The following is a 25,203-nucleotide window of genomic DNA, read 5'->3' on the forward strand; positions in this document are numbered from 1 at the left end:
GCTACATGACCCCTACCCCATCATCATTAGAGTACTGAGCTACATGACCCCCATCCCCATCATCAGAGTACTGAGCTACATCACCCCCACCCCCATCATCATCAGAGTACAGAGCTACATGACCCCCACCCCATCATCAGAGTACTGAGCTACGTGACCACCACCCCCATCATCAGAGTACAGAGCTACATGGCCCCCACCCCATCATCAGAGTACAGAGCTACATGACCCCCACCATCATCATCAGAGTACAGAGCTACATGACCCCCACCCCCATCATCAGAGTACAGAGCTACATGACCCCCACCCCATCATCAGAGTACAGAGCTACATGACCCCCACCCCATCATCAGAGTACAGAGCTACATGACCCCCACCATCAGAGTACAGAGCTACATGACCCCCACCCCCATCATCAGAGTACAGAGCTACATGACCCCCACACCCAGTGTACAGAGCTACATGACCCCCACCCCATCATCAGAGTACAGAGCTACATGACCCCCAGCCCCATCATCAGAGTACAGAGCTACATGATCCCCACCCCCATCATCAGAGTACTGAGCTACATGACCCCCATCCCCATCATCAGAGTACTGAGCTACATCACCCCCATCATCAGAGTACAGAGCTACATGACCCCCACCCCCATCATCAGAGTACAGAGCTACATGACCCCCCCATCATCAGAGTACAGAGCTACATGACCGCAGCATCTCTGAATCAGGTCCTTCGCTGGTACTTTATACATAATAGCGCTGGTGGTTCTGCGCCCTCACATGAGCTTTTTCCGTTATAGTCCCTAAAAAAAACCATAATAACTTCCCAACGACTATAGTGACCCGCGATCAACGATCGCGGGTCCCTATAGTAACCTGGTCGATATCAGGTTAACCTGTATGCACGGGCGATGGACTATATCGTTATCGTACATACGTGCCCGCCCATCGCAGGTCGTTGGTGGGTTGGAAGGGGCCAAAAACTGAACAGGTCATCATCCAGTTTTATTGTACCAAGTGTACGCAGCTTAAGGAAGACTTGGCGGTAAAATTTCTTTCCCCCTTCGTGGACGGTGTTTCTCCACAACCAGCGCAACCATATTAAGGGCTCTATTTATCAATAAATGGTCACCATCTGAAGATGACATAAGCCGCTGTAGCCAAGGGGCTATACATTGCAAAAACTACCGGGAGAGTGTTCTATAAAAACCCTCCCCCGGCAATGGCCGCCATGCATGTGTGGGTAGCAGAGCGCACATCCGCAGGATCCCCGGCACAGAGACACCTCACTCGCAGCACATTGCAGGGACATGCTCCTTTCAGAGCCCTGCATGTGCCTTTTCCTACATCCGGGCGCTATGATCGCATCATGCAACGCAATCATGGGCACTAACATTGTACCCAGATGGCATTGCAAATGCGATTTTTATAAATAGGCCCCTAAGTTTGATATCTTGATAATGCTCACTGACAGACAAGATGAGCGGTGACAAATGTGGATTTGCTAAACTTCATGAAAGAGAAAAACTGTGCATAAGCAGATGTGTGATTATATACTGTATATATATATATATATATATATATATATACATATATATATATATATATATATATATATATATATACATATATATATAATGTGTACGGCCGTGTGGAAGCAGTAAATAAATTGGGAAGTTGGTTCTCTTTGATAGAATTCCTCATTAAACGCTGAGTGACGATGTCATTATATGTCGCCAGACTCTGCCTGCGGCTCTGGCCTGTCGCTGCGGCTTTGGTGTGAGACCCCCCCTGGGATAGAGACTAAAGAGCTTTATAGGAACAATTGCAGATTGTTATAGGAGGCGGTGTGATGTCACAGCACCAACATTCCATAAGGACCCTAGAACCCCCTCCCCTGGGCCAGCACATTCTGCCGGTGAATGCAGTAGTGGTAGAGGGGGCTGGGAGTAGGACCCTCAGGTGCTGTGCGGCCTCCTGATTGCTGCATACTGAAATAGATGTTATATATACACACACACAGATACATCAGGTTTGCAGCAGTCACCAGGCCCCTTCCTGGGAGTCTCCGTCAGACACCTCGTCATTGGCTCGGTGACAGAGGAGGGTGCTGGCAGCACAACTCACTCACTGTTCTGTATCCTGGGGGCTGAGTGACCCGTTCTCACTGCAATCAGGAGACCACTTAACTCCTGCAGTGCTAGAGCCACACTATAGAGTAACCGGGCTATATAAGAACCGATACCATTATCAAACCCTCCCCACACGCCATCCTAATTATATGAGGTACAAACCCCCCATGCTCCATTCTAAGCAGGTAAACGACCACCTTATTACACCAGGTGTCCCGATTAGTTCATAGATCACAAGATATTGTGCAGGACTGATCATCTTCTAATGGTCAATGGGTGACCGAGGGCCACATTGTGTTTCTTTCCCCCCCCCCCTAATATCGCTCCACCTAGAGTGAACTGCAAAGAAAGCTAAATGTTCTGGAAAGATTTAATTTTGGGGGGGGGGGGGGGTGTAGATTTCATTATGGGGGGTCATGGCAGACTTATGCATAGTCAGTTGTGATCGCCAACGTTGATCGAGTAGATAATGGCGAAATGATGCTTTATTGTACATTCCCGGCTGCTCTTCTAGTAGAATGAAGATCATCATAAGCCACATTAACACTCTGCCCCTGTGAGTCTCTATGATGCCGGAGACTGGAAGGATTCCCTAACGCCGGTGACAGGATTCTCACCCTCACCGGCTCCAGAGTCCTTCATCTCTGCAAATGTAACTGGAAGTAGTATATACTGTATCTACCTACCTACGTGCGGCTGTAAGTGATTCATTTGAGATACATTTTTAAAAGGAACTCTCATTTTTGTATAAAACTGGTACCTAACTGACCTTTCTAAGGAGGGGCCTGAACTATCCAATGAATACACAGACAGGGCAATGGGGCAGCACAAAATAGGTATAAATGGTCATGAAAAAAAAAAAATGTACAGAAGTGTTCACCCCCCGGGAGCCATACTGAGGGGTGCATTTATTCCTCACCCCCCCCCCAGGAGCCATACTGAGGGGTGCATTTATTCCTCACCCCCCCAGGAGCCATACTGAGGGGTCCATTTATTCCTCACCCCCCCAGGAGCCATACTGAGGGGTGCATTTATTCCTCACCCCCCCCCCCCCGGGAGCCATACTGAGGGGTGCATTTATTCCTCACCCCCCCCCCCCCCGGGAGCCATACTGAGGGGTGCATTTATTCCTCACACTCCCCCCCCCCGGGAGCCATACTGAGGGGTGCATTTATTCCTCACCCCCCCCCGGGGAGCCATACTGAGGGGTCCATCTCTTCCTCACCCCCCCGGGAGCCATACTGAGGGGTGCGCATTTATTCCTCAAGGGAGCCATACTGTGGGGTGCATTTATTCCTCACCCCCCCCCCCCCCGGGAGCCATACTGAGGGGTGCATTTATTCCTCACCCCCCTGGGAGCCATACTGAGGGGTGCATTTATTCCTCACCCCCCCCCCCGGGAGCCATACTGAGGGGCGCATTTATTCCTCACCCCCCCCCCCCCCCAGGAGCCATACTGAGGGGTGCATTTATTCCTCAACCCCCCCCCCCCCAGGAGCCATACTGAGGGGTGCATTTATTCCTCACCCCCCCCCAGGAGCCATACTGAGGGGTGCATTTATTCCTCAACCCCCCCCCCCCCCCCGGGAGCCATACTGAGGGGTGCATTTATTCCTCAACCCCCCCCCCCCCCCGGGAGCCATACTGAGGGGTACATTTATTCCTCACCCCCCCGGGAGCCATACTGAGGGGTGCATTTATTCCTCACCCCCCCGGGAGCCATACTGAGGGGTGCATTTATTTCTCACCCCCCCGGGAGCCATACTGAGGGGTGCATTTATTCCTCACCCCCCCGGGAGCCATGCTGAGGGGTGCATTTATTCCTCACCCCCCCGGGAGCCATACTGAGGGGTGCATTTATTCCTCACCCTATAGAGACTTGGTGCATCTATATTCTTTGTACTGTAGGTCATATAGGACTTGTTTTCTATGCCGGTATTGGGGAAATGTTTCCTTATTAAAGCATAAATTTAATACAGTCCTGAGTTTGTGTTCTTATAATCTCACATTGTAGCTCAGTATTTAACGCCCCATAGAGCTTTAGGATAACATTATCGGACTTAAATAACGTAGAGGATTATTGTGAAGTAGAGGAAGAGCTGAGGAATTATCCAAGCGTGAGGCCTTGAATGAAATGTTGGGGGCAGCAGCAATGGTATTCTTCATTGATCGGGAAGGATTCAGAGAAATCAGGTGGCTGATGTCTCTCTGAGAAACCATTTGGCACAAAAATGTCACTCAGCCTCAGGTGGAACAGCAGGTACTGTAAGCTCAACCGCAGGCTCCGGCTCGCAGTGGCGATGGTCGCGATGGTCAAGACCATCGCGGCCATCAAACTGCACGCTCGTATAGGCTGTGGGTGGTGACCCACAGCTATACGAGCGTCCAGGAGGACGCTCCATAATTATGGAGGACGGCCCTCATTCAGAGCGTACGGCTCTGAATGAGGGCCTAAGCATGGTACCATAACCCCACAAACTGGTTATACTCGTGCAAGATACGGTAAACCCAACACCCATTCCATCCTAATAATACCATACACAATAACCTACAATTCTAAGTACAGTATCTACACTACATCCTAATTACCCCATGTATAGTAACCCATCCACTAAACTCTCAATCCTTCTTATATAGCGGGTATAGAATCTTCACCCGCACTCATGCCAGGAACCCCTATACTTAGTCACTGTTCAGAGACCCTACACTATATGACGCCAAACTGATGAGACACAGGTTATAAGTGGCTAAACTGAAATATGTTATTTTCCATCCAAGTCTCTTCTCATCTACAGGACCTTAAGCACGGCTGCGCTAATCTGCCACCAGCTCTCACTACACATCAGAGACACTGTATACCGGCCAGGGTATAGGACACTGCCAACAGCTCTCACTACACCTCAGACACACTGTATACCGGCCAGGGTATAGGGCACTGCCGCCAGCTCTCACTACACCTCAGACACACTGTATACCGGCCAGGGTATAGGACACTGCCAACAGCTCTCACTACACCTCAGACACACTGTATACCGGCCAGGGTATAGGTCACTGCCGCCAGCTCTCACTACACATCAGACACACTGTATACCGGCCAGGGTACAGGAATCTGCCAACAGCTCTCACTACACCTCAGACACACTGTATACCGGCCAGGGTATAGGGCACTGCCACCAGCTCTCACTACACCTCAGACACACTGTATACCGGCCAGGGTATAGGGCACTGCCGCCAGCTCTCACTACACCTCAGACACTTTATACCGGCCAGGGTATGACACTGCCACCAGCTCTCACTACACCTCAGACACACTGTATACCGGCCAGGGTATAGGGCACTGCCGCCAGCTCTCACTACACCTCAGACACACTGTATACCGGCCAGGGTATAAGACACTGCCACCAGCTCTCACTACACATCAGACACACTGTATACCGGCCAGGGTACAGGAATCTGCCAACAGCTCTCACTACACCTCAGACACACTGTATACCGGCCAGGGTATAGGGCACTGCCGCCAGCTCTCACTACACCTCAGACACTTTATACCGGCCAGGGTATGACACTGCCACCAGCTCTCACTACACCTCAGACACACTGTATACCGGCCAGGGTACAGGAATCTGCCAACAGCTCTCACTACACCTCAGACACACTGTATACCGGCCAGGGTATAGGGCACTGCCGCCAGCTCTCACTACACCTCATACACACTGTATACCGGCCAGGGTATAGGACACTGCCGCCAGCTCTCACTACACCTCAGACACACTGTATACCGGCCAGGGTATAGGACACTGCCGCCAGCTCTCACTACACCTCAGACACACTGTATACCGACCAGGGTATAGGACACTGCTCCAGCTCTCACTACACCTCAGACACACTGTATACCGGCCAGGGTATAGGGCACTGCCGCCAGCTCTCACTACACCTCAGACACACTGTATACCAGCCAGGGTATAGGAATACGCTGATCTATAGACCATTCTCCATGCAGGGTGTATATGGCGATTGCACCAAACCCTGGAGGGCTCAGTAGAGATCCCCACAAAACCACCAACTAATCTCTAACCACACTGGCTCTTATGCCCACTCAGATGTCACTGACTGCTGTCAGTCATTTCCTTATCACTAACCTTAAACAGAGGCGACCATCCTTCTGCCCAGCAAAAATGTCCAGCCTATATTTAACATCCCCCCCCCCCCAATCTCCTCTGTCATATATAATGTACACTTGAAGGTAGAGACTCGTCCTGTATTAGCAGCCTCCCCCCATCTCCTCTGTGTGTGTATATAATGTACACTTGAAGGTAGAGACTCGTCTTGTATTAGCAGCCTCCCCCCATCTCCTCTGTGTGTGAATATAATGTACACTTGAAGGTAGAGACTCGTCTTGTATTAGCAGCCTCCCCCCATCTCCTCTGTGTGTGTATATAATGTACACTTGAAGGTAGAGACTCGTCTTGTATTAGCAGCCTCCCCCATCTCCTCTGTGTGTATATAATGTACACAAGAAGGTAGAGACTCGTCTTGTATTAGCAGCCTCCCCCCATCTCCTGTGTGTGTATATATAATGTACACTTGAAGGTAGAGACTCGTCTTGTATTAGCAGCCTCCCCCCATCTCCTGTGTGTGTATATATAATGTACACTTGAAGGTAGAGACTCGTCTTGTATTAGCAGCCTCCCATCTCCTCTGTGATATATAATGTACACTTGAAGGTAGAGACCAGTCTTGTATTAGCAGCCTCCCATCTGCCCTTAGGCGATTTTACATCAGCACAGAGTGTCCATTGTAACATGTAGACAGCAATGCAGGAACATTATGGAAAGTCCTTGATAAATTGATAGAAAGTGTTAGTATTAGGGACCTTGCCGTGGCAGACGGGCATGCATGTGATAAGAACCTCATTTATTCTCAATGTTACTTGTAGAGTTTATCAGAATTGCTTTGATGGTCAGTATTATTAGTGCTTTGAGTGTGCACCTGTATTTTCTTTTCTCCTGCGTGGCACAACACATCTCAGCATGTTGGCAGCTCTTGTGTTTAAAATTATGGTGTGCAATTCAGGCAGCCCCCCTCCCCCCCATATTGAACACCTTTTGGGTCCCTGGAAGACCACGGCTAGCATCTTCCATTCTGGACCAACACTCCGGAAATGTGATCACATGAGGATATGGTGATATGTGCATCGTGCAACATGAAGGCAGATAAACATCAGGCCGTAACATGCTTAGAACCCTATTTTAGGAACCATTATCCTCCATAACCAGTCTCCAAGGCTTCTGCTAAAGACTCAGAACTGGTGTACCCCATAATTAGCCGTCACCCTACAGGAGTCACAGCAGGGACGTCACACACAGCAGCAGGGACACCACACAGCAGCAGGTTCCTCTTCAAACCCATTTTTATTTGTAAAAATGCAGATATATAAAACATCTTTTCGGACGTGCTCCCTTACAAAAAACTAAACCAGAGAAGGCACAATAAGAACTCTGAACAGGACGCACACAGGCGACACTGCGCCCCTCGCCAAAATGCATCTCTTCCACGGGAACAGGCTGGGCCAGACAGGTGCACGCAGGAAACGAGTGGGTGCAGGCAGGGGAGAAGGTAGGGAAGGGGGTACGGAGTGATGTGAAATGTTGGGACGAGCCACAAGTTCTTAATAATAGGTCTCTTTCTCCACCCAGCCTAAGAGAAAAAAAAAAAAAAAGTAGTTAGAATCCAAATGGCTCAGAGACATAAATAATTAAACAGTCAAATACAGAAACAAAACTTCTGTGACAAGTATGGCAAGAAAGTATTCAGCGCCACTAGCAACGGCGGAGGGCCACACCACCATTACGGAAATGGAAGCCCGAACACCCCCACCCACTGTCAGCTCTTCCTACTGCTCAACTGTGCTGAAGAGACGGCGGCAGGAGCTACTGCCGTGACAGAGGAGGCCGCGGGCGCCCAGTCACCCCCGGGGCACTCAGCCACAGCGTAGTTCCACCACTGGCAGCTAGAGGATGACAGATCAGATACTACAGCACCCGGCCGATGTACTCACCACCTGGACTGCTGCGTCTGAGAATCAGTTTACGGATTTCATCATATATGAAGATGATCAGCGAGTACGGGAAGGCACAGAACCACCACGTCGGCCTGAAATGGACAGAAAAGATTGTCAGCTCTACGGCAAAGAGACCCAACTACAGACTTAACTAGATCATACTGTGCATAACCCAGATCTAATGTGTCTGGTTCTAAAGACTACGAGGAGCCCCCACATCTGTCCGTCCAATCACATTTCTACTAGTGCTGGTTTCCGCTTACTTGAGTGGGTACATGCGTAGCGCCACGTCCATGCCAGGGCAGTATGACAAGAAGGCGGCCAGGGCAGTCTCTTCAAACAGCCCAAAGATCAGGATCTTGTTCCTGGTGGGAGGGAAGGGAAGAGATTAGATCCTTGCATGGCCACCACGGGTTAGATGGGGACAGTTACCTGGGTGCTGTGCAAGCGACGGGGGGAGAAGACCCCCTCTTGTACTCACTTCATGCCTTGCTGGAAGACAGAGTTCCTCCTGGTCTTACAGATGATCAAGTCGGCCCACTGGACAATCACAATGCTGACGAAGAACGACGTGTGACAGGTGAACTCCACGATCTTCCTCTGCTCGTACGTCTGCAAATCCAAGACATAGTTCAGCATCTATTTTTGTGGGGCAACTCTCAAAGTGCTAACCGCCCCGTTACACCAAAGGTCACACCCCCCCCTATAGACAACACAACACTGGATCCACGAGAGGGCAGCACTCACCCACTGCTGCCCATAGCTGTCTTCCACATCATTCATCCAGCGATCGTCCCAATTCACTCGGATACCGAGCAGTGTCCAGGGCAGGAAGCCGTTCTCCGCCAAGATCACAAAATACGTGAAGAAACCCCCAAGGGCCTGGATCATACCTGGCAAACAGGAACAGAGACTGAGAACACCAAGAGCTGGAAAGGGCTAGTGCGAGACGGGACAAGGACAATACAGGGAGTGTCAGAAGACAGGGATCATCTCCCCCCACCCCAAATACAAACAGAAGGACGGGACCATCGGCCCTCCATACAAGCAGAAAACCAGGACCACCTCCCCTCTCCCCCAATACAAAGGGCGCCGGGACCTGTGCCTCCCCAAACATGGTCAGTAGAGGTAGTAATAAGACCTACCGATCTGCCCGTAGGCCATACTGATGAGACGCTCGTTTACCAGCTTGTCGGTCTTGGGATTTCTAGGCTGTCTCTTCATGATGTCACTTTCTGCTTGCTCATAAGCCAGTGAGATAGCGGGGACCTGTTACCGAGGATTAGCGAGAGGTAAGTAACACCGCTGACATCTCACCTTAACCGGTTACCCCATGTGCATTCTGTCTACCTACCATGTCTGTGCCAAGATCAATACAGAGGATGGTGACTGTACCCAGCGGCAGGGGGATGTTGGCGATGATGAAGATGAGGAAAGGCGTAATCTCAGGAATGTTACTGGTCAGGGTGTACGCAATGGACTTCTTCAGGTTGTCAAAAATTAAACGTCCTGCAAGAGGGCAGAGGTCATTGCAGAGACAGAGGAAGCCAGCACACCCCCCCCAGATCATATACTACATGAGAAACATGGTCAGTACGAGACCCCCTCCTCCCCCATATATCATATCTTCCAGGTTACAATCTCAGCAGGGGAGATGCATTTACCTTCTTCCACCCCGGTGACAATGGAGGCAAAGTTGTCGTCCAGAAGAATCATATCCGCTGCTTGTTTGGAGACGTCAGAGCCGGCAATGCCCATAGCAATACCAATGTCGGCCTTCTTCAGGGCTGGGGAATCGTTTACACCATCACCAGTCACTGCCACAATGGCGCCCTGGGAAACAGAACAACGTAACGAGGGTCACCAACTTATGTCCAACAGAGGAGTAAAGGTCTCATTAGGACCAGCGTACGGCTTACATAAGGTGCACAGGAAGCGCACCGACGCTTGTGGGTATTTTTTTTTGGGGGGGGGGGGGGGGGGGGGGCGGGTGATGTTTGAGTGACAGAGGGGTGTGCGATTCAATCAGCCACTGGTTTTACCACACATCTAATTGATTGCGCTGCGCTATTCAATTAGGTGCAGGAATCCTGTGCGCTAATTACCAGAGACTGGGTTTTTCCTCGCAGTCAGATTCTGCATTGTAACATGCTGGGAAACCCATTGATTCTGCACTGGACACTGAATCAATGGATTAACGCGCGTTACCCCAGCAAGGAAAAAGCTGAATATATATTCCCCGCGTGGCACGATCAGTTACCGTCAGAGTATAACCCATGGCTAATAATTGAGTCCCCCCCCCCCCCCCCCCCCCCCAAAAAAAAAATGGAATTGGCACACACCTGTCTCTGACAGCCCTCCACAATGATCAGCTTCTGCTGAGGGGACGTTCTGGCGAAGACGATCTCCGTGTGGTATCGCAGGATGTCATCGATCTGCTCAGGAGCCATGTCCTTCAGGTCCGACCCGTGAATCACACAGGCTTTGGCATCTCTAAGGGTGGGACGGGAAGGGGCACATCAGGCGGGCACATACACCAAGCGATACAGCAGGCCATGAACCACCAGCCGCTGGAAGTTATTTTCCTCAGAAACCGCTAGGGGGTAAATTTACTAAAGTGAGAGTTTTTAGAAGTGAGTTTTAAAAGCGATGTTGCCCATAGCACCCAGATTCTTGCCATTATCTTCTAGAAGGTGTTAGTTAAATGTTAAGTAAAATCTGATTGGTTGCTATGGGCAACATCACTTCTAAAAACTCTCACTTTAGTAAATTTACTCCTAGGAGTCAGTTTCCCCGAATCATACCTGGGATTAACTTGGTTCACTGGGATGTTAAGTCTGGCAGCAATGTCTTCCACGGTCTCATTGCCCTCAGAGATGATGCCCACTCCCTTGGCGATGGCCTTTGCAGTGATGGGGTGGTCACCAGTCACCATGATGACCTGCAGCACAGAAGGATGACGTCACTTGGCGGTTTAGAAAGTGGAGATTGGAGGAAGCCACCACAGGACGCAGCCCCGCAACTCACCTTGATGCCGGCACTTCGGCATTTCCCAACGGCATCTGGCACAGCAGCACGAGGGGGATCAATCATGGAGATGAGACCTACAAAGCACAGGTTCTCGGTTGGGAAATTCACCTCTTCTGTGTCAAAATTGAAGCCTTCTGGAAACTGGTCATCGGGTAGCGGAAAGTGGCAGAACCCTGCGGGGAGGAGAGGCGAATGTGAGGATTACTCCAAAGTGAAACATGATGGAGTCCCACCCTGCCTGCAGACCCGTCCCTCACCGAGCACTCTCTCGCCCAGGCCTCCGAGCTCCAGGTAGGCATTTTGGAAGGCGTCCTTCAGCTCCTCATCCAAAGGCTGCTCTTTCCCCTGCATTAGGATTGTGGAGCAGCGGTCCAGGATCCGCTCGGGGGCGCCCTTCATCACCAGCAAGTAACGAGACTCCGAGGGATTGGCATTCTTGTGTATGGACAGCTGGGGAGGAATGGGAAACTGGTGAGTGATTGGAGATCTCCGGAACAAGAACCATTTACATGAAGCAATGGTATGTGGTCTGCCGGGCACTGTACCAGGGCGTAGCAAAGGGTATCGGAGAACGGACTGATCTAATGCTGGGTACACATTACATGGTGTGTCCATACACGATGCAGGACAGCGCGAGGAGTCATTCCATGCTGCATCTGGCTGAATGGAGTCGTTCATTGCAGCAAAGCAGATCAAGCGATGCAATGAATGGGCACGTGCGATCGGTGGTACACACTACGCAATCCGCAGGCTTTGCATTAGACCGATATGTCGTGCAATGGATCGTTTAGCGTGTACCCAGCTTAACCACTAGGTTGCTGGACATTAACTTTCTCAGTGATCCTTGCTAACTTCATACGGTCAGCAATCTGCTAATGGGCATCTAAAGCTGGGTACTCACCCTACCACGGTGCGACCCTGCCATGCTCCCTGTACACACTGCACAATCCGGTGTACGGTGGTGCAATGCATCGTTGCATACTGCGTGTAACTGCACCAGGTGTACACACCATACAATATATCATTACGATACATGGTGCAGTGTGTACCCAGCTTTAGTCTACAGAAGTAGTGTAGAGAGTACGAGGTCAGATATGACGGCCGGGAACCACATACACTGATCACTGGCTTTTACTGGACAGGATAAGCCTCGAGGAATGTCCAAACCCAGAACAGCAAATCCACAGCAAGGCGCTTAGCTCAGAAAGTGCAGGAGAAAGCCGGCTAACAAGATTAGGGCACCCTGCAGAGACATGTAGGACTGGCCGCCCCCCAGAGTTCCGACCTACAGACCCCACCTCGTGTCTGGGGCATATCCCCAGGATCCTCACCACCCAGACAAGCAGCCTACGTCCCAGCCAGCCGCTCATCATACATAGGAAGGACAATCAGCTCAGGCTCCCCAGCTAAGATAACAGGTTTATTTTCAGCCAACTTTATTTCCCCCCCCCCCCCCCCCGTCCTCCTCCTCCCCCCGTCCTCCTCCTCCACCCTGACTTTCCCTGGCAGTGCGGACAGGAATCCGATGGCACATGCTGAGCTCACTGCACCACTCGCTGATTGAGGGAAGCTGCTAGTTTGATCTCTGGCTCCGGCCTACAGAAAGACGCTGACAGCTCCAGGCAGGCCGCACTACAAGTCTCAGATGATGGACAGGTTCCAGGGACGCTGACAGCGACTTAGCAGATCATTCCATTCTCCATTACTTCCGTATACCTACTGCCCACACACAGCACCAGCACCCTGTTCACCTGGTACTTCTATATATACCTACTGCCCACACACACAGCTCCAGCACCCTGCTCACCTGGTACTTCTATATATACCTACTGCCCACACACACAGCACCAGCACCCTGCTCACCTGGTACTTCTATATATACCTACTGCCCACATACAGCACCAGCACCCTGCTCACCTGGTACTTCTATATATACCTACTGCCCACACACAGCACCAGCACCCTGCTCACCTGGTACTTCTATATATACCTACTGCCCACATACAGCACCAGCACCCTGCTCACCTGGTACTTCTATATATACCTACTGCCCACACACACAGCTCCAGCACCCTGCTCACCTGGTACTTCTATATATACCTACTGCCCACACACAGCACCAGCACCAGCACCCTGCTCACCTGGTGCTTCTATATATACCTACTGCCCACACACACACACACAGCACCAGCACCCTGCTCACCTGGTACTTCTATATATACCTACTGCCCACATACAGCACCAGCACCCTGCTCACCTGGTACTTCTATATATACCTACTGCCCACACACACACACACAGCACCAGCACCCTGCTCACCTGGTACTTCTATATATACCTACTGCCCACACACACAGCACCAGCACCCTGCTCACCTGGTACTTCTATATATACCTACTGCCCACATACACACAGCACCAGCACCCTGCTCACCTGGTACTTCTATATATACCTACTGCCCACACACACAGCACCAGCACCCTGCTCACCTGGTACTTCTATATATACCTACTGCCCACACACAGCACCAGCACCCTGCTCACCTGGTACTTCTATATATACCTACTGCCCCACACACAGCACCAGCACCCTGCTCACCTGGTACTTCTATATATACCTACTGCCCACACACACACACAGCACCAGCACCCTGCTCACCTGGTACTTCTATATATACCTACTGCCCACACACAGCACCAGCACCCTGCTCACCTGGTACTTCTATATATACCTACTGCCCACACACACAGCACCAGCACCCTGCTCACCTGGTGCTTCTATATATACCTACTGCCCACACACACACAGCACCAGCACCCTGCTCACCTGGTACTTCTATATATACCTACTGCCCACACACACACACAGCACCAGCACCCTGCTCACCTGGTACTTCTATATATACCTACTGCCCACACACAGCACCAGCACCCTGCTCACCTGGTACTTCTATATATACCTACTGCCCACACACACAGCACCAGCACCCTGCTCACCTGGTACTTCTATATATACCTACTGCCCACATACAGCACCAGCACCCTGCTCACCTGGTACTTCTATATATACCTACTGCCCACACACAGCACCAGCACCCTGCTCACCTGGTACTTCTATATATACCTACTGCCCACACACACACAGCACCAGCACCCTGCTCACCTGGTACTTCTATATATACCTACTGCCCACACACACAGCACCAGCACCCTGCTCACCTGGTACTTCTATATATACCTACTGCCCACACACACACAGCACCAGCACCCTGCTCACCTGTTACTTCTATATATACCTACTGCCCACATACAGCACCAGCACCCTGCTCACCTGGTACTATATATACCTACTGCCCACACACAGCACCAGCACCCTGCTCACCTGGTACTTCTATATATACCTACTGCCCACACACACACACACAGCACCAGCACCCTGCTCACCTGGTACTTCTATATATACCTACTGCCCACATACACACACAGCACCAGCACCCTGCTCACCTGGTACTTCTATATATACCTACTGCCCACATACACACACAGCACCAGCACCCTGCTCACCTGGTACTTCTATATATACCTACTGCCCACACACACACAGCACCAGCACCCTGCTCACCTGGTACTTCTATATATACCTACTGCCCACACACACACAGCACCAGCACCCTGCTCACCTGGTACTTCTATATATACCTACTGCCCACACACACAGCACCAGCACCCTGCTCACCTGGTACTTCTATATATACCTACTGCCCACACACACACACAGCACCAGCACCCTGCTCACCTGGTACTTCTATATATACCTACTGCCCACACACAGCACCAGCACCCTGCTCACCTGGTACTTCTATATATACCTACTGCCCACACACACAGCACCAGCACCCTGCTCACCTGGTACTTCTATATATACCTACTGCCCACACACACACACCAGCACCCTGCTCACCTGGTACTTCTATATATACCTACTGCCCACACACAGCACCAGCACCCTGCTCACCTGGTACTTCTATATATACCTACTGCCCACACACACAGCACCAGCACCCTGCTCACCTGGTACTTCTATATATACCTACTGCCCACACACACAGCACCCTGCTCACCTGGTACTTCTATATATACCTACTGCCCACACACACAGCACCAGCACCCTGCTCACCTGGTGCTTCTATATATACCTACTGCCCACATACACACAGCACCAGCACCCTGCTCACCTGGTACTTCTATATATACCTACTGCCCACACACACACAGCACCAGCACCCTGCTCACCTGGTACTTCTATATATACCTACTGCCCACACACAGCACCAGCACCCTGCTCACCTGGTGCTTCTATATATACCTACTGCCCACACACACACAGCACCAGCACCCTGCTCACCTGGTACTTCTATATATACCTACTGCCCACACACACACAGCACCAGCACCCTGCTCACCTGGTACTTCTATATATACCTACTGCCCACATACACAGCACCAACACCCTGCTCACCTGGTACTTCTATATATACCTACTGCCCACACACACACAGCACCAGCACCCTGCTCACCTGGTACTTCTATATATACCTACTGCCCACACACATACAGCACCAGCACCCTGCTCACCTGGTACTTCTATATATACCTACTGCCCACACACAGCACCAGCACCCTGCTCACCTGGTGCTTCTATATATACCTACTGCCCACACACACAGCACCAGCACCCTGCTCACCTGGTACTTCTATATATACCTACTGCCCACACACACACAGCACCAGCACCCTGCTCACCTGGTACTTCTATATATACCTACTGCCCACACACACACACAGCACCAGCACCCTGCTCACCTGGTACTTCTATATATACCTACTGCCCACACACAGCACCAGCACCCTGCTCACCTGGTACTTCTATATATACCTACTGCCCACACACAGCACCAGCACCCTGCTCACCTGGTACTTCTATATATACCTACTGCCCACACACACAGCACCAGCACCCTGCTCACCTGGTACTTCTATATATACCTACTGCCCACACACACACACAGCACCAGCACCAGCACCCTGCTCACCTGGTGCTTCTATATATACCTACTGCCCACACACACAGCACCAGCACCCTGCTCACCTGGTGCTTCTATATATACCTACTGCCCACACACACAGCACCAGCACCCTGCTCACCTGGTACTTCTATATATACCTACTGCCCACACACAGCACCAGCACCCTGCTCAACTGGTACTTCTATATATACCTACTGCCCACACACACACACAGCACCAGCACCCTGCTCACCTGGTACTTCTATATATACCTACTGCCCACACACACACACAGCACCAGCACCCTGCTCACCTGGTACTTCTATATATACCTACTGCCCACACACAGCACCAGCACCCTGCTCACCTGGTACTTCTATATATACCTACTGCCCACACACACACACAGCACCAGCACCCTGCTCACCTGGTACTTCTATATATACCTACTGCCCACACACACACAGCACCAGAACCCTGCTCACCTGGTGCTTCTATATATACCTACTGCCCACACACACACAGCACCAGCACCCTGCTCACCTGGTACTTCTATATATACCTACTGCCCACACACACACAGCACCAGCACCCTGCTCACCTGGTACTTCTATATATACCTACTGCCCACACACACACACAGCACCAGCACCCTGCTCACCTGGTACTTCTATATATACCTACTGCCCACATACATACAGCACCAGCACCCTGCTCACCTGGTACTTCTATATATACCTACTGCCCACACACAGCACCAGCACCCTGCTCACCTGGTACTTCTATATATACCTACTGCCCACACACACACACACAGCACCAGCACCCTGCTCACCTGGTACTTCTATATATACCTACTGCCCACACACACACAGCACCAGCACCCTGCTCACCTGGTACTTCTATATATACCTACTGCCCACACACACACAGCACCAGCACCCTGCTCACCTGGTACTTCTATATATACCTACTGCCCACACACACACACAGCACCAGCACCCTGCTCACCTGGTACTTCTATATATACCTACTGCCCACATACAGCACCAGCACCAGCACCCTGCTCACCTGGTACTTCTATATATACCTACTGCCCACACACACACACACAGCACCAGCACCCTGCTCACCTGGTACTTCTATATATACCTACTGCCCACACACAGCACCAGCACCCTGCTCACCTGGTACTTCTATATATACCTACTGCCCACACACACACACACAGCACCAGCACCCTGCTCACCTGGTACTTCTATATATACCTACTGCCCACACACAGCACCAGCACCCTGCTCACCTGGTACTTCTATATATACCTACTGCCCACACACACACACAGCACCAGCACCCTGCTCACCTGGTACTTCTATATATACCTACTGCCCACACACACAGCACCAGCACCCTGCTCACCTGGTACTTCTATATATACCTACTGCCCACACACACACAGCACCAGCACCCTGCTCACCTGGTACTTCTATATATACCTACTGCCCACACACACACACAGCACCAGCACCCTGCTCACCTGGTACTTCTATATATACCTACTGCCCACACACACACACAGCACCCTGCTCACCTGGTACTTCTATATATACCTACTGCCCACACACACACAGCACCAGCACCCTGCTCACCTGGTACTTCTATATATACCTACTGCCCACACACACACACAGCACCAGCACCCTGCTCACCTGGTACTTCTATATATACCTACTGCCCACACACACACAGCACCAGCACCCTGCTCACCTGGTACTTCTATATATACCTACTGCCCACACACACACAGCACCAGCACCCTGCTCACCTGGTACTTCTATATATACCTACTGCCCACACACAGCACCAGCACCCTGCTCACCTGGTACTTCTATATATACCTACTGCCCACACACACACACAGCACCAGCACCCTGCTCACCTGGTACTTCTATATATACCTACTGCCCACACACACAGCACCAGCACCCTGCTCACCTGGTACTTCTATATATACCTACTGCCCACACACAGCACCAGCACCCTGCTCACCTGGTACTTCTATATATACCTACTGCCCCACACACAGCACCAGCACCCTCCTCACCTGGTACTTCTATATATACCTACTGCCCACACACACACAGCACCAGCACCCTGCTCACCTGGTACTTCTATATATACCTACTGCCCACACACACACAGCACCAGCACCCTGCTCACCTGGTACTTCTATATATACCTACTGCCCACACACACACACAGCACCAGCACCCTGCTCACCTGGTACTTCTATATATACCTACTGCCCACACACACACACAGCACCCTGCTCACCTGGTACTTCTATATATACCTACTGCCCACACACACACAGCACCAGCACCCTGCTCACCTGGTACTTCTATATATACCTACTGCCCACACACACACAGCACCAGCACCCTGCTCACCTGGTACTTCTATATATACCTACTGCCCACACATACAGCACCAGCCCCCTGCTCACCTGGTACTTCTATATATACCTACTGCCCACACACACACACAGCACCAGCACCCTGCTCACCTGGTACTTCTATATATACCTACTGTCCACATACAGCACCAGCACCCTGCTCACCTGGTACTTCTATATATACCTACTGCCCACACACACACACAGCACCAGCACCCTGCTCACCTGGTACTTCTATATATACCTACTGCCCACACACAGCACCAGCACCCTGCTCACCTGGTACTTCTATATATACCTACTGCCCACACACACAGCACCAGCACCCTGCTCACCTGGTACTTCTATATATACCTACTGCCCACACACACAGCACCAGCACCCTGCTCACCTGGTACTTCTATATATACCTACTGCCCACACACAGCACCAGCACCCTGCTCACCTGGTACTTCTATATATACCTACTGCCCACATACACACAGCACCAGCACCCTGCTCACCTGGTACTTCTATATATACCTACTGCCCACATACATACAGCACCAGCACCCTGCTCACCTGGTACTTCTATATATACCTACTGCCCACACACACACAGCACCAGCACCCTGCTCACCTGGTGCTTCTATATATACCTACTGCCCACACACACAGCACCAGCACCCTGCTCACCTGGTACTTCTATATATACCTACTGCCCACACACAGCACCAGCACCCTGCTCACCTGGTACTTCTATATATACCTACTGCCCACATACATACAGCACCAGCACCCTGCTCACCTGGTACTTCTATATATACCTACTGCCCACACACACAGCACCAGCACCCTGCTCACCTGGTACTTCTATATATACCTACTGCCCACACACAGCACCAGCACCCTGCTCACCTGGTACTTCTATATATACCTACTGCCCACATACAGCACCAGCACCCTGCTCACCTGGTGCTTCTATATATACCTACTGCCCACACACACACAGCACCAGCACCCTGCTCACCTGGTGCTTCTATATATACCTACTGCCCACATACACACAGCACCAGCACCCTGCTCACCTGGTGCTTCTATATATACCTACTGCCCACACACACAGCACCAGCACCCTGCTCACCTGGTACTTCTATATATACCTACTGCCCACACACACAGCACCAGCACCCTGCTCACCTGGTGCTTCTATATATACCTACTGCCCACACACACACACAGCACCAGCACCCTGCTCACCTGGTACTTCTATATATACCTACTGCCCACACACACAGCACCAGCACCCTGCTCACCTGGTACTTCTATATATACCTACTGCCCACATACAGCATCAGCACCCTGCTCACCTGGTACTTCTATATATACCTACTGCCCACACACACAGCACCAGCACCCTGCTCACCTGGTACTTCTATATATACCTACTGCCCACACACACACAGCACCAGCACCCTGCTCACCTGGTACTTCTATATATACCTACTGCCCACACACACACAGCACCAGCACCCTGCTCACCTGGTACTTCTATATATACCTACTGCCCACACACACACAGCACCAGCACCCTGCTCACCTGGTACTTCTATATATACCTACTGCCCACACATACAGCACCAGCACCCTGCTCACCTGGTACTTCTATATATACCTACTGCCCACACACACACACAGCACCAGCACCCTGCTCACCTGGTACTTCTATATATACCTACCGCCCACACATACAGCACCAGCACCCTGCTCACCTGGTACTTCTATATATACCTACTGCCCACACACACACAGCACCAGCACCCTGCTCACCTGGTACTTCTATATATACCTACTGCCCACACACACACAGCACCAGCACCCTGCTCACCTGGTACTTCTATATATACCTACTGCCCACACACACACAGCACCAGCACCCTGCTCACCTGGTACTTCTATATATACCTACTGCCCACATACACACAGCACCAGCACCCTGCTCACCTGGTACTTCTATATATACCTACTGCCCACACACACAGCACCCTGCTCACCTGGTACTTCTATATATACCTACTGCCCACACACAGCACCAGCACCCTGCTCACCTGGTACTTCTATATATACCTACTGCCCACACACACACAGCACCAGCACCCTGCTCACCTGGTGCTTCTATATATACCTACTGCCCACACACACAGCACCAGCACCCTGCTCACCTGGTACTTCTATATATACCTACTGCCCACACACAGCACCAGCACCCTGCTCACCTGGTACTTCTATATATACCTACTGCCCACATACATACAGCACCAGCACCCTGCTCACCTGGTACTTCTATATATACCTACTGCCCACACACACAGCACCAGCACCCTGCTCACCTGGTACTTCTATATATACCTACTGCCCACACACAGCACCAGCACCCTGCTCACCTGGTACTTCTATATATACCTACTGCCCACATACAGCACCAGCACCCTGCTCACCTGGTGCTTCTATATATACCTACTGCCCACACACACACAGCACCAGCACCCTGCTCACCTGGTGCTTCTATATATACCTACTGCCCACATACACACAGCACCAGCACCCTGCTCACCTGGTGCTTCTATATATACCTACTGCCCACACACACAGCACCAGCACCCTGCTCACCTGGTACTTCTATATATACCTACTGCCCACACACACAGCACCAGCACCCTGCTCACCTGGTGCTTCTATATATACCTACTGCCCACACACACACACAGCACCAGCACCCTGCTCACCTGGTACTTCTATATATACCTACTGCCCACACACACAGCACCAGCACCCTGCTCACCTGGTACTTCTATATATACCTACTGCCCACATACAGCATCAGCACCCTGCTCACCTGGTACTTCTATATATACCTACTGCCCACACACACAGCACCAGCACCCTGCTCACCTGGTACTTCTATATATACCTACTGCCCACACACACACAGCACCAGCACCCTGCTCACCTGGTACTTCTATATATACCTACTGCCCACACACACACAGCACCAGCACCCTGCTCACCTGGTACTTCTATATATACCTACTGCCCACACACACACAGCACCAGCACCCTGCTCACCTGGTACTTCTATATATACCTACTGCCCACACATACAGCACCAGCACCCTGCTCACCTGGTACTTCTATATATACCTACTGCCCACACACACAGCACCCTGCTCACCTGGTACTTCTATATATACCTACCGCCCACACATACAGCACCAGCACCCTGCTCACCTGGTACTTCTATATATACCTACTGCCCACACACACACAGCACCAGCACCCTGCTCACCTGGTACTTCTATATATACCTACTGCCCACACACACACAGCACCAGCACCCTGCTCACCTGGTACTTCTATATATACCTACTGCCCACACACACACAGCACCAGCACCCTGCTCACCTGGTACTTCTATATATACCTACTGCCCACACACACACACAGCACCAGCACCCTGCTCACCTGGTACTTCTATATATACCTACTGCCCACACATACAGCACCAGCACCCTGCTCACCTGGTACTTCTATATATACCTACTGCCCACACACACAGCACCAGCACCCTGCTCACCTGGTACTTCTATATATACCTACTGCCCACACACACAGCACCAGCACCCTGCTCACCTGGTACTTCTATATATACCTACTGCCCACACACACAGCACCAGCACCCTGCTCACCTGGTACTTCTATATATACCTACTGCCCACACACACAGCACCAGCACCCTGCTCACCTGGTACTTCTATATATACCTACTGCCCACACACACACAGCACCAGCACCCTGCTCACCTGGTACTTCTATATATACCTACTGCCCACACACACACAGCACCAGCACCCTGCTCACCTGGTACTTCTATATATACCTACTGCCCACATACAGCACCAGCACCCTGCTCACCTGGTACTTCTATATATACCTACTGCCCAACCACACAGCACCAGCACCCTGCTCACCTGGTGCTTCTATATATACCTACTGCCCACATACATACAGCACCAGCACCCTGCTCACCTGGTACTTCTATATATACCTACTGCCCACACACACACAGCACCAGCACCCTGCTCACCTGGTACTTCTATATATACCTACTGCCCACATACAGCACCAGCACCCTGCTCACCTGGTACTTCTATATATACCTACTGCCCACACACACACAGCACCCTGCTCACCTGGTACTTCTATATATACCTACTGCCCACACACAGCACCAGCACCCTGCTCACCTGGTACTTCTATATATACCTACTGCCCACATACATACAGCACCAGCACCCTGCTCACCTGGTACTTCTATATATACCTACTGCCCACACACACACAGCACCAGCACCCTGCTCACCTGGTACTTCTATATATACCTACTGCCCACACACACACAGCACCAGCACCCTGCTCACCTGGTACTTCTATATATACCTACTGCCCACACACACACACAGCACCAGCACCCTGCTCACCTGGTACTTCTATATATACCTACTGCCCACACATACAGCACCAGCACCCTGCTCACCTGGTGCTTCTATATATACCTACTGCCCACACACAGCACCAGCACCCTGCTCACCTGGTACTTCTATATATACCTACTGCCCACACACAGCACCAGCACCCTGCTCACCTGGTACTTCTATATATACCTACTGCCCACATACATACAGCACCAGCACCCTGCTCACCTGGTACTTCTATATATACCTACTGCCCACACACATACAGCACCAGCACCCTGCTCACCTGGTGCTTCTATATATACCTACTGCCCACACACACAGCACCAGCACCCTGCTCACCTGGTACTTCTATATATACCTACTGCCCACACACACAGCACCAGCACCCTGCTCACCTGGTACTTCTATATATACCTACTGCCCACACACACACACACACAGCACCAGCACCCTGCTCACCTGGTGCTTCTATATATACCTACTGCCCACACACACAGCACCAGCACCCTGCTCACCTGGTGCTTCTATATATACCTACTGCCCACATACACAGCACCAGCACCCTGCTCACCTGGTACTTCTATATATACCTACTGCCCACACACAGCACCAGCACCCTGCTCACCTGGTACTTCTATATATACCTACTGCCCACACACACACAGCACCAGCACCCTGCTCACCTGGTACTTCTATATATACCTACTGCCCACATACACACAGCACCAGCACCCTGCTCACCTGGTACTTCTATATATACCTACTGCCCACACACACAGCACCCTGCTCACCTGGTACTTCTATATATACCTACTGCCCACACACAGCACCCTGCTCACCTGGTACTTCTATATATACCTACTGCCCACACACACAGCACCAGCACCCTGCTCACCTGGTACTTCTATATATACCTACTGCCCACACACACAGCACCAGCACCCTGCTCACCTGGTACTTCTATATATACCTACTGCCCACACACACACACAGCACCAGCACCCTGCTCACCTGGTACTTCTATATATACCTACTGCCCACACACACAGCACCAGCACCCTGCTCACCTGGTACTTCTATATATACCTACTGCCCACACACAGCACCAGCACCCTGCTCACCTGGTATTTATTGGTGGAGTTAAAGGGGATCTCAGCGACTTTCGGGTTCTTGTCTCTCATGTCTCTCACGGATCCGCAGCAGAGTTCTATACACTTCAGTAGAGCGGACTCTGAGGCATCACCAGCAACGTCTCTCTGCGACAGAAGCCCGGGACACATATACCGTTATATTATATACAGACGGGGAGGGGGTGAGATGGCAGCACACCATAGTATTACACACTAGCTAGGATACCCGGCGTTGCCTGGATCCTGGTACACCTGCAGCTTTCATTTGTTTTTTATTTTGCCCTCGTGTAGAACCCGGATAACTATGCAAATTAGGCGCAAATGATAATATCTAGCAGGGCTGCCATTGGAGATGGGGGGGGGGGGGGGGGATGCCGGGACTGGTGTCCCGTTCACAGGCGGCAGGGGGCCCGCCCATGGTGGCAGTGTGTGGTTGCAACCAATCTCCGTATACTAAAACTTTGCCAGGATTACAGATTGTGGATAAATTGCATCCAGACTGAGGCAGCCTGCATCGAGTGCTGAGCTGCTCACTCATGGGCGAGTCTCCATTTTTAGGGATTGTGTGACACTGACAAAGTACAAAGTCAGGCAGAAAGCCAATTCTGATCAAACTACACCACCACGTCAAAATTCTTCCCATCACCATCAGTCAGCAGAAACCCACCTTCAGAATCGGGGTGTTCTCCTGTGCGGCCTGAAACACCGCCCTGTTACACAGACCGGCTACACGAGACAATGCCGTCCAGGTCAGGGAGCTTTTGTCAAAAGAGGCACCTGCAGGGGAGATAATGACGTCACTGACTGACGCTAGACG

At 51.1% G+C, this 25,203-nt stretch overlaps 1 protein-coding gene across 1 annotated transcript in view; it reads right to left on the reverse strand.

The window, feature by feature from the left end:
- Nucleotides 1-7,523: 7,523 nt before the first annotated feature.
- Nucleotides 7,524-25,203, reverse strand: part of LOC148450990 (sodium/potassium-transporting ATPase subunit alpha-1) — a 37,786-nt gene continuing 20,106 nt past the window's right edge. The window contains exons 10-23 of the mRNA XM_088462409.1: nucleotides 25,054-25,163; nucleotides 24,378-24,512; nucleotides 11,480-11,672; nucleotides 11,220-11,395; nucleotides 10,997-11,133; nucleotides 10,535-10,685; nucleotides 9,857-10,025; nucleotides 9,547-9,701; nucleotides 9,338-9,461; nucleotides 8,940-9,085; nucleotides 8,674-8,804; nucleotides 8,456-8,557; nucleotides 8,190-8,284; nucleotides 7,524-7,828 (exon numbers count right to left, since the gene is read on the reverse strand). Coding sequence (XP_088318535.1) covers nucleotides 7,800-7,828; nucleotides 8,190-8,284; nucleotides 8,456-8,557; nucleotides 8,674-8,804; nucleotides 8,940-9,085; nucleotides 9,338-9,461; nucleotides 9,547-9,701; nucleotides 9,857-10,025; nucleotides 10,535-10,685; nucleotides 10,997-11,133; nucleotides 11,220-11,395; nucleotides 11,480-11,672; nucleotides 24,378-24,512; nucleotides 25,054-25,163 — 1,853 coding nt within the window. The 3' untranslated portion in view covers nucleotides 7,524-7,799. The remainder of the gene's footprint in view (nucleotides 7,829-8,189; nucleotides 8,285-8,455; nucleotides 8,558-8,673; nucleotides 8,805-8,939; nucleotides 9,086-9,337; nucleotides 9,462-9,546; nucleotides 9,702-9,856; nucleotides 10,026-10,534; nucleotides 10,686-10,996; nucleotides 11,134-11,219; nucleotides 11,396-11,479; nucleotides 11,673-24,377; nucleotides 24,513-25,053; nucleotides 25,164-25,203) is intronic.

This window comes from Taudactylus pleione, unplaced genomic scaffold (genome assembly GCF_031769625.1).
Source record: "Taudactylus pleione unplaced genomic scaffold, aTauple2 ptg001229l, whole genome shotgun sequence".
Taxonomy (NCBI): Eukaryota; Metazoa; Chordata; class Amphibia; order Anura; family Myobatrachidae; genus Taudactylus; species Taudactylus pleione.